This window comes from Austrofundulus limnaeus, unplaced genomic scaffold, assembly GCF_001266775.1.
Source record: "Austrofundulus limnaeus strain Quisiro unplaced genomic scaffold, Austrofundulus_limnaeus-1.0 Scaffold17, whole genome shotgun sequence".
In the NCBI taxonomy this organism is placed as follows: domain Eukaryota; kingdom Metazoa; phylum Chordata; class Actinopteri; order Cyprinodontiformes; family Rivulidae; genus Austrofundulus; species Austrofundulus limnaeus.
In genome coordinates, this window is record NW_013952419.1 from 457,336 (window position 1) to 467,496 (window position 10,161).

Below are 10,161 nucleotides of genomic sequence, written 5' to 3' on the forward strand. Positions count from 1 at the left end.
TGTGTGTGTGTGTGTGTGTGTGTGTGTGTGTGTGTGTGTGTGTGTGGTTGGGGTGGGTGAGATTGAGACACATGCTGAAACTAGCATCAGCAAAAAAAAAAATGTTTTGTTATTTGGCCTATTTTTTTGTTCTGTGTTTTTGTTGATCTGTGATTGTTCTCAGTTCCAGTGACTTGTTTGCTGGTTTAAAGTTAAACAAAAAAGAAAGCAGACGTTCAGTGGAGCAGAAAAACAATGAGTGAGAGATTGACTTCAGTTGCAAAAGATGCTGATCAATATTCAACCATTTAAAAGAACTGTGACCTTTTATCCCCCCACCCTTTCTTTTTTTCTTCTAACAATGTTTAGTGAGTGACTTTGCTGAAAWGATTCTTCAGAATAGAACAAAATGTTTAATACATCTAGTAATTTGTGTTTTAAAGTAATTATTTGCACTTCACATGTGAGCATCTACGACTCATACAAACACCATTTTTCTCCTTTTTGTGTCCTGTTCTTAGTTTTAGCAAATGGTTTTGCTTAAGTAACTATCAGCGGGAATGACCAAGACCAAAAAGTGTACGTTTTTTTCAGCTGTGACACTTTGTTCAAGAACATATTTCAGCATTTCTTTTGGAGTTTTTGTAATTCAGACTGCAAAATTTACAAGAATGTGGAAAAAAGATTAAAATATGGCTACAGCTTTTATAGACTTTGAAATGTTTTAGATTCTGAAAAAGTCAAGTCAGGAATTATGTCATACATCTGTAAAGGAAACAAGGACATGAATATGATAGTCATAAAACTTTACACACACAATTTTAGAAAGTGGACAAAAGTTTAAGTGTTTTGGAACAAAAAAGTAATGAGAAAATCTAAATATGAGAGCAAAGTTGCAATAGGAACGGTTTTATTTTGTCAAACTTTCTGCATTGTAAATGATCCCCTTAAAACCCACTGATTTGTTTGACTTTTTAATTTTTTTCCAGTCACTTGTCTCTGAGCACAACTTTAATGTTTCAAAAGATGTTTCAACAGGATTTGTTTGACAGAGGTTAAATGTCTGATCAGACATGAGCACAGTGGGATCCTAGAAGTCACCAGGTGCTCCCCACTGAGTTCTGACATTTCAGATCCTTCAAAGTGGGTTTCTGTGGAATAGTTATAAACAAAAAATATCCTACCTGTTGCAGATAATGCTTAGTTTAGAAAAACACAGTCTGATTCTGACAAAACTGACAAGCTAGACCACAGGTGTTAAATTTGGCCTGCGAGTGACTTCTGTTTTTATTAAATTTAATATGAACATATTTTTATATCATTTGTAAACCTGAATTTTTTGAATCAATGCAACAAAATGAATAAATTTAAATGGTGAAGGATAGTAATGATTGTCCTTCTGTTGAGCTGTTGACTTCTAACTGTGCCCCTCTGAGCAATTTATTTGAATAGCCCTGTATTAATGTATCAAAATATTTTGCTGTCKAGCTGGGGAAAACACCCTTGTAATTAAAATACAAAACAAAAACAGAATCCTCACACCAGCAGGTTTGAACATAATATTACTACAGGAATAACTGTATAATGTGAAATGTATGGCAAAATTACGCTTCATTTCTCCAAACTGAGGTTGGCCAAAGAGCTGTCTACAACAGGTAAGATGTTCATTGTTCATAGCAGAACCCCACTTCCAAAACAGCRGACCTTTCACTTTAAGACATTAAAAACATTTCTAGTTGAAGTTTATTTTAAGCGAATCACACCAATCAGCAATGCTGCATTCTGGCCTTTTTTATAAGCGATTTTAACATGCAGTTGTCTGTTTCTGTCAAGTTCCTATTCTGTTGTTTGTTCTTTGGCAGCTTCAAAAGTAGTTTCGTTTGTTTTGCTCAAAATCTACACAGCACTACAAATACAATGTAAAACAAAATGAGCTGTGAGACAAAAGAAAAATCTAAAATGGCACCGGAAGCTTCAGTGTGCTGTTTTTGAGCTGCAGCTGGTCTGAAACTAAAAACAAGTCTTTGCCATCTTATTGCAGCTTTTGAGTGAAGTCTGCCAAAAAAAAAATCCTTCTGTACATCCAACATCAACAACAAATCTTTATTAACATTCATCACTTCCGCAACCTGACAACTGTGTCAGGCCAAGAGGAATGTGCAGAACAAAGAATTAAGTTCAGAACAAGTTGATCAAAGCAGAAAAAGAGCTTGTTGAAAACACAAATGCGTAGGATTAAGAGAAACAGACTTGCATCTCTAATCCCCCATAAAGCAASCATTGAAATTAGGTAGATTTTCCACAAATGTCTGTAATTATCACTTATGCACACAAATACCWGTCGTTTGGCTTTACATATCAAATACCTTTATGAAAATAAATCAAGATCTCTTTTAGACTGTTAGTTTTGTTATATCTGCTGCKARGAAAGGCAGATGATATGATAAATGTCAGTTTTAGTTCATTTGGATGTCTGTCAGCTAAATATGCACATCCATTTTAGCAAACACAGTAATATCCAAATCTCAGTAATTACACATGTAGAGATTAAATTTGATGTGGTACTCCTGAYGATCATCCCCAACACAAACTCTGAGTACTAATGGATCATGTAAAAGTCTYTTGAATATTTGGGCATTCAAGGTGGTGGGCAATATGCATTCCTTCAAGAAATTTTATAAAAGAAAATATTTGTAAATGTATGGAGATTTAAGTCCTGCAACCTGGAAGGGAAAAGTGGGAGATCAATCCACAGATTTAAATAGTCTAAAACTAATCCTTGAGTTGGTAACAGTTGTTGGCACTAAACAAATAGTTAGCTTTGCTAACTCATAACTAAAATATATAGCTTCACTAACACTAAACGCTGTTAGTTTTAGTTAGCTGTTAGTGGACGTAAAGTTGGCAGAACCTAATTTAGTGTAAGCTAATTGTTCTGATAATGGTTTTCAAACTTAGTGAAAAGCTAATACACTAAACAAAACTTTAATTCCACTGCACTGTTAGGTGTTAGCAGTTAGCCACAAAATTTTAAAAATATATTCGCTTTTAGCTAATCAGCAATTATGCCCACAACTAGTTGTTAAAATCCTAAAGATCACAAACAGATTTTTAGGTTTGACATCTTGTTTTTAACCAGTTGGTTTGTGATCTAGTTTTCAATAATATATATATAATTTAAAAGTTGCTTTTTCAGACTTGTATTTTTCTGGTAACATAAATGCACAGTTTACGTAAAGTTAGATGTTTTAAACATTTAAAATGTAAGAAAAACTTAACAAAACAAGCGCAGAATGCAGTTAAAAAACTATTTTTACTGCTATCAAGGCGTTTTTGTGACTCCTTTAATACTCAATCTCTATGTTAAGAAAGCAAAACAAACAGAAAACACGTTTTTTCTACAATCTGCTGCCTTTGTCACTAATCTTACAGCAGGTGCTTTTTTTTCCAAGAATCTCCTTTAGATAAGACATTAACACGACAGGTTGTTATACAGTCTGTTTTATTTCTGTGGTTATCTCAAACATGTGTATGACCTTCYAACTTGTGAAACTCTGAGACAAGCCCTAAAAGAACAAGTTCATTACACAGGTAAACCTATACAGTATAAGCTGAAATCCCATTTACAGTTGTGTTGTAAATCATTTCAGCTCTTCACATCTTTTGTAGTTGAGTTCTGTGAGAAAAATGTAAAGATTATGAGCAAAGATCAAAAAAAATATCTGAATACGATATGTATACATTTCCTCCAGAATTGTTACAACATAATGTTACAGCAGAAGATGAGATATGAGAATTTTGCTTGTATTTTGTATTTGAAAAATCCTCTTGAACTCATCAGAAGATTCAGCAGAGCTGCAGTTGAGTCYCCTCAGGCAGTCTGTTTGAGAAGATTCGACTGAGTTTCCTGCAGGTTCGATGCTTTCTTTAATGACACCTTGGAACTTCTTCCAGATCCCCTTTGATTAGAACAAAACATAAGAWAGAAGATTGATCAGTGTCATTCTCTGTTCTTCTGCAACTGCTTGAAGAAARCATAAAAACACAAAAACAAGTCCTTCTGTTATTAAAACTATTGTTTCCATTTTTGGAAATACAGATACAGACTAAAAACAATCATGCTTAGGCTGCCTTCAGACCCATGGTTTTAATTCAAGAAGAGATCTGTGATCTTAAGTTAAATAAAGTGAGCTYACCTCTCCTCCACATCCTGAATTGTATCAGGAAGYTGTGTGCCACGTGTTTCTGGTAGAAATATTGCTGCCACTCCTGCGAGGACTGGAGCTCCTCCAAAGATCAGGCCTGGAAGCCAGGGTATGTGGTCRCCAGTGATCTGCATTAAGGGAGCCAACATGGATCCTACTCGTGCCATCACAGACACCCATCCCATGCCTTTTTGACTGAGGGAGAAAAAATGAAACAGACATGACCACACAGTTGTGTATATGACTGTTAGACAGTTCAGATCTGTTGAAGTTTGGTTCTGTGGAAATGATTTGAACAATTAAAATCTTAACTGCTCTAGCTCTTTAAGCAACTTCATTGTGATAAAGAGTTAAATTCTGTTTGGATTGACAAGCTAATGGTTTGAGTGAGATGAAGATCAAACTTGATTTGCTGTTCCCTTCAAACAACTACAATCTCAAAGATTTTATAGCGGTTCAAGTGATCTTTTTTAACCTTTATACCCACAATCAAAGCAAGACACAGTTTTACATTCAACTTTACAATATCTTGATATAGAGATAAGTTCCTGTTTGACTCTTGTCCAGAGAACTGCTTGTAGCAGCGAAACAAGCCCAGATCATCAATCTCTCACCATCGTGCGGACAATTTGTGAGCCTGAACCTGAAGCTGRGCATTTTAGCAAAACATTTGGACTCTGACCGTGTGTGCCCAAAAAAAAAAAAGAAAAAAGAAAAAAAAAAAGAGGTTCCAGATATTTTCTGGTTTGTTCTGAAGTACTGTAAGTTTGTAAAACCTTTTAGAAAAACAAAGGTTTGTCCTTGAAACCCCASCCCAAAACCAAGAACAACTTTGTGTTATGGAGGCTCTCATATGTGCTGATGATGATTTAATCTAGTAGATTAATTAAGCAGTGCCTAGCTTCCATTTAAATCCTGTGAAACTGTGGAGAAACTTCAGTTTTCACAAACTGATTCTGCATTTTAGCTTTAGTTTTGTTAAAACAATTATTACAGTGCAGGTCWTGTCTTGATTGATAAACTCCATAATTAAAAAAGAATGTAAAGCATGAGACTCCGTGTGGCCAAAGGTCACTTGAAAATTCCTACAMGTCAGTATAAAACTCCTAAGATCTGCTGACAGGAATTTTTTCACGAACACATCAACTCTGCAAGTGGATTTATTTAGTGGAATTAAATGGTGCAAACTGTAGCTCTTAACTCATAACTTTGTTGCATTAAAATAATTGTAAAGTGAGATATTTTGAACAATGAAAATGAATTACAAGTGTTTAGAGAAATTCCCAAGAAAGACTCACCGAATGATAGTTGGGTAAAGTTCTCCACAGTAAAGAAAACAACAGTTGAAAGAGGCAGCAAGACAACCTTTACCAAACACAGCCAGACAGGTTCGAATGATTTGTTTATCTGCAGAAAATGAGAACATTTATTAGATTGCTACAACAGTGTTGTAGCGTTAATACAAACACACAGGCCACTGTGGTTTCTGTGTGTTCTATCATACCGTAGGGAACCAGAATGTTGATCAAAATGGGGATTCCACCAACAAGGAGAGCAACACTTTGGCATGTCCGACGTCCAATAAAAATCATGCAAGCGGTCATGGCAACTTTAGCAGGAAAGTCGACAGCTCCAAAGATCACTTGTATCAAATAGATGTCCACACCAAACTTCTGGAGGTCCATCGCGAGGCCGTAGTATGCAAAACTGGTTGATAACCTATAAACAAAGTTTCATTGCAGAATWARTGAAGATGGGTTTTACTTGTTTATTGGTTCTTCAGTAACATCATGACACGCACCCAACAGTACTGAGACAAAAAGTTATAATCCTCATGTAGGGTGTGCGGAACAGATCCAGACCAGAGTATGATCCCTGGGAACAAGACATCTCCATTTTCATGGACTCCTGTAGCATCTATGTAAAGAAAGAGCATAGTTTTAAATACAGTGAAGACATTTATTGGGGTTGTTTACTGACTTTCATAGTCTTTTCTTAGATGAAACATGATATAGTTTTATAAACCATTGTYTGAACATGTTTGTGATTAAACTGGTGATTTTTATGTACAGACTAGTCTGAGTGGCTGTCACAGATGGCTCCTCAGAGCGGAAGGTACAGGCTAGAAGTAGCTACATGCCTGAACAAATATTCAACACATAATGACTGAATYCAKAAGAAACACGAGTCAAAACAGGAATTATGTCAAGAGAATTTGACCCTGGAAATAGGATAGGGRTCCCCCTTCGGTCAAATTCTGAAGAAAGTGTTATAAGTAACATTACTTCCGGGTTATGGGGCTGATGCATGGAGAGAGCAGAGACACTCATTAAATGTGCATTCGAGCTCAGCYCTGTTTGTGGTTGTWTAACTCTTTTCACATTCAAACATTCAACTGGTTACGAACACATATTAAGGTAAACGGACGCGCCTAAATTATCTAATATCTTTCAACAGTAAAATAAGTTTGCTGAAAAACACCAACAAATGAAACTTTCTCACATTAACATCGATCTTTTCTCCTTCTTCGTGTCGTCCGTTAAACTTTGCCACACTTTGTAGAGCTTTTACAGCTTGTTCAGGCTTTTTATTTAAAGCTAACCATCTTGAGGATTCATGAAACCACCTGCAAAATAAACACATGGATATATTGATCTGGTCATAAAGTTACAGTCCATAAAGTTGTAATCAAAGGTTTACATAAAATCATGGGTATGAACACCATTTGGGTACATGTCTTTCAACTTTTTATAGCTTTAACAAGGCATAACTTAATACAAGTCTGACCGGATATTTGACCACATAATGGTTCAAATGACATTCATTCCCATGACAAATAAAATAAAAAAATTAAATCTAAGCCCAAATTAGTGACTCCAGCTGCATGTCTTGTGTTTAGTGTCGCACCATGACATGAGGAAGAAGACGTAGAAGGGAAGTGACACAGTCAGGGTTAACCACCTCCAGTCTCGGATGAAGTAAGCGATGGCTGCCAGGATCAGCTGTCCCAAAGTGTAACAGGAACCCAGTACCATCCCTGTGACAGTCCGCACYCGAGTGGGGATCCACTCTACAGCTTTAAACAAAGACACATGAAATTTTATAATGAAAACCCAATTTTTGAGGGTCAAATTGAAAAAGCAAATCAGAAAATAAATTAGAAAGGCACAAAAAAGAAAGAAATGATGTATTATCTGTGTGAAGAAGTTTTTCAATGTAGCTTACTTTGAATGTGAAATTTAACAATAATCCAAACACTCATCCTGGAACATTTTTACAGTTCATAAAATAGTCATAAAAATTATTATCCCACGTATGTCTCCCATCTTCTACTGATTATCTGTCATTGGGTTATGGAGGCAACAGATCCAGGTGAGGGACCCAGATATCCCTCACCCCAGCAGCACTATTTAGCTCCTCCCCCAAAGCCTTCCCAGGTCTATTGACTCAACTTCTTCACCATGATTGACCAAAAGCAATGCCCTCATTATTAAGGATGATGCTCTGATCCTTCAATCCATCTCTTTCTCCATCCCGCCATCACTCATGAACAAGATGCCCAGATACTTGAGACAAAGACTCCCCACCAACTCAGAAGGGGAATTCCAATAGCCTCTGGTTAAACACCATGGCCTCTAACTTAGAGAAGCTGACTCTTATCCCAGCCACTTAACACTCAATCACTCCAGTGCAATGCTGTTGGTCTTGGTCCASTGGTGGAGGAGTATAACTAACCTGGTGATCCCAGGGACTATGGGCCATCAGCCCTGGTATAGTCCACCATGGCAAACAGAGTAGAGATCAGACCAAGTGCGATTCAAAGATCTTCATGTATAGCAAACAATGTATGCAACAGGGTACTTTGTTTAAAAAGGGAAACGGYCACCTCCCTGGAGCTAGACCTGAAGGCATAAAATAGCTCTAGGGACATGAAATGTCACCTCATTGGTCAGTAAGAAGCTAGAGCTTGTGTGAGAGGCTGGGGGATGTAGTTGGACTCAACTCTATACCCAGCTCGGGCTCCGTCATAGAAGTTTGACTCTCCAATCTACATGTGTTTTGTGGACCTAGAGATGGCTTATGACCAAGATCCTCCATTCTGTGAAAGATACTGTAGGAGAATGGGGTGCCAGGATGCTTTTGTGGACTATCTGGTCCTTGTCAAACCAAGGCAGGATCTGTGTTCGATTTCTTGACACAAAGTCAAGCTCAGTCGTGGTGCGGTTGGATTCCACCAGTCCTTCCTTTGTCTCTGATCCTGTTTGTGGTGTTTATGAAATGGATTTCAAGGCACAGTCATAAGGAGGAGGGTGTCGGGTTTGGGAAATTCAGAATCTTGTCTCTGCTTATGCTGATGATGTGGTGCTATTGGTTTCTTCAAGCTGTGACCTTCATTCACCTGATGTTCTTTATTGTTTCCCATTGTTCATGATTGATTTTGTTTTTCTACATTTGCATATCCTTTTTTGATCTATATCAATGTTTCTGAGCATCTGTACAGTAGATACCTTTTCAAATGATCCGTTATTTATTTGTTTGTTTGTTTAGTTGTCTTACTGAGAGAGAGGGTATTAAGTCCCACGCCTGACACAGCCATTCCACAACCAAACCGGAACAGACAGAATAGGGAGAAGGAGGAGGAGAAAGCAGCACATGTTCCTGAAACTGCCATGAGCAGATAAGAAACAATCAGGAGGATACGTCGACCAAATCTAGGAGAGAAATGTGACATCTATAAAAAATTTGATTCATTAAGAATGTCAAGGAAACGTCATTATCAGTTTAATTGATCCAGAAATGCTAAATATTTAGAAGTCATTTTAAAATATAATTCTTACCTGTCTGAGAGGCTTCCAAAGATAAGAGACCCCACAAGAACACCTCCCATATAAATAGTTTGTCCCATTTGCTTATAGGAGCGCAGGTCACACACCAAATCCCACTATCAAATATTGAAAAGCATTAAACATCTGTTTAAACCCTTATTGTAAAACCATGTTGAACATGCAGCCATACTTCAGCTATAATAGTGGAGGTCTGTTCAGTCATATTGTAGGACCACCCGTCTGTGCATCCCTGCAGGACAACATCCTCATCCTCACCACGCTCCTCTGAAGCTGAGCTCCCATTCTTGTCCATGAGGTGCCACTGTGGGCTCGCGTATCTCTGACATCTCTGTGGTTTCCCTGCAGGATCCAGTGGGATGGCAATGAGCAGCGTCTCCTCTGGGCTCAGCTGAGACCCGGAGAGGTTGGAGGGTGGGCTGCAGTGGTGAGGAGGCACCATGGCCACAAAGTTCTGCAGCAGGTTGTGACTGGCCATCAGCAGAYCAGGAAGGCAGAGGAGTGACACATGCAGGACCTGGAAGCGTCCCGTGCTGCCAACCTGCTCCAGGAGGTCTGCGAATGTCATTGTTTCCTTCAGCTATGAAACCACAAGATGTTTAAATCAATTCAATTCAAAAATTCAAAAATACTTTTTTGATCCCAAAGGGAAATTAGATGTGGTAGTAACTCATTTATCTAAAGAGTTATTGTAGATGGTGATGGCTGTGGGCAGGAAAAACCTTCTGCAGTGGTCTGTATTATATGAAAATTTAAGAACTTTCATTTGAAGAAATCAAATATTCCTTAAAGGTTTTTAGCTCTATGACAAAAGTGAGTTGTTCCAGCATCTGTGACAAAATACAGGAAATAATATTTGGTGAAAATCAAAGTATTTTACCTTTAAAGTGTTAAAGTAAAATAAACACACTTACCTGTTGATTTGGTAAAAGTTTTAAATATCCAATGTAACTGTTAGCCTAAAAAGTGCAGCACAATGCTACATCCATTTAAACAAGAGACATAAGCTAAACAACTCCATAGAGAGTTTACTAAAGTAAAAAATATCAAATTTTAGAAAGAAATATTTCTTCACTGCAGTGAATATTCTGCCTTTATATGAACCAGGAGGTCAAATGTAGAGTTGTTGCAGG

At 37.5% G+C, this 10,161-nt stretch overlaps 1 protein-coding gene across 1 annotated transcript in view; it reads right to left on the reverse strand.

Moving 5' to 3' along the window:
• The window catches only part of LOC106514009 (solute carrier family 22 member 6), an 18,126-nt gene extending 8,284 nt beyond the window's left edge, over nt 1–9,842 (reverse strand). Inside the window, exons 1-11 of the mRNA XM_014003085.1 lie at nt 9,803–9,842; nt 9,201–9,631; nt 9,023–9,126; nt 8,742–8,896; nt 7,092–7,260; nt 6,687–6,810; nt 5,986–6,101; nt 5,689–5,903; nt 5,483–5,591; nt 4,176–4,379; nt 3,854–3,938 (exon numbers count right to left, since the gene is read on the reverse strand). Of these exons, the coding sequence (XP_013858539.1) occupies nt 3,854–3,938; nt 4,176–4,379; nt 5,483–5,591; nt 5,689–5,903; nt 5,986–6,101; nt 6,687–6,810; nt 7,092–7,260; nt 8,742–8,896; nt 9,023–9,126; nt 9,201–9,596 (1,677 nt within the window). The 5' untranslated portion in view covers nt 9,597–9,631; nt 9,803–9,842. The remainder of the gene's footprint in view (nt 1–3,853; nt 3,939–4,175; nt 4,380–5,482; nt 5,592–5,688; nt 5,904–5,985; nt 6,102–6,686; nt 6,811–7,091; nt 7,261–8,741; nt 8,897–9,022; nt 9,127–9,200; nt 9,632–9,802) is intronic.
• Nucleotides 9,843–10,161: the final 319 nt, after the last annotated feature.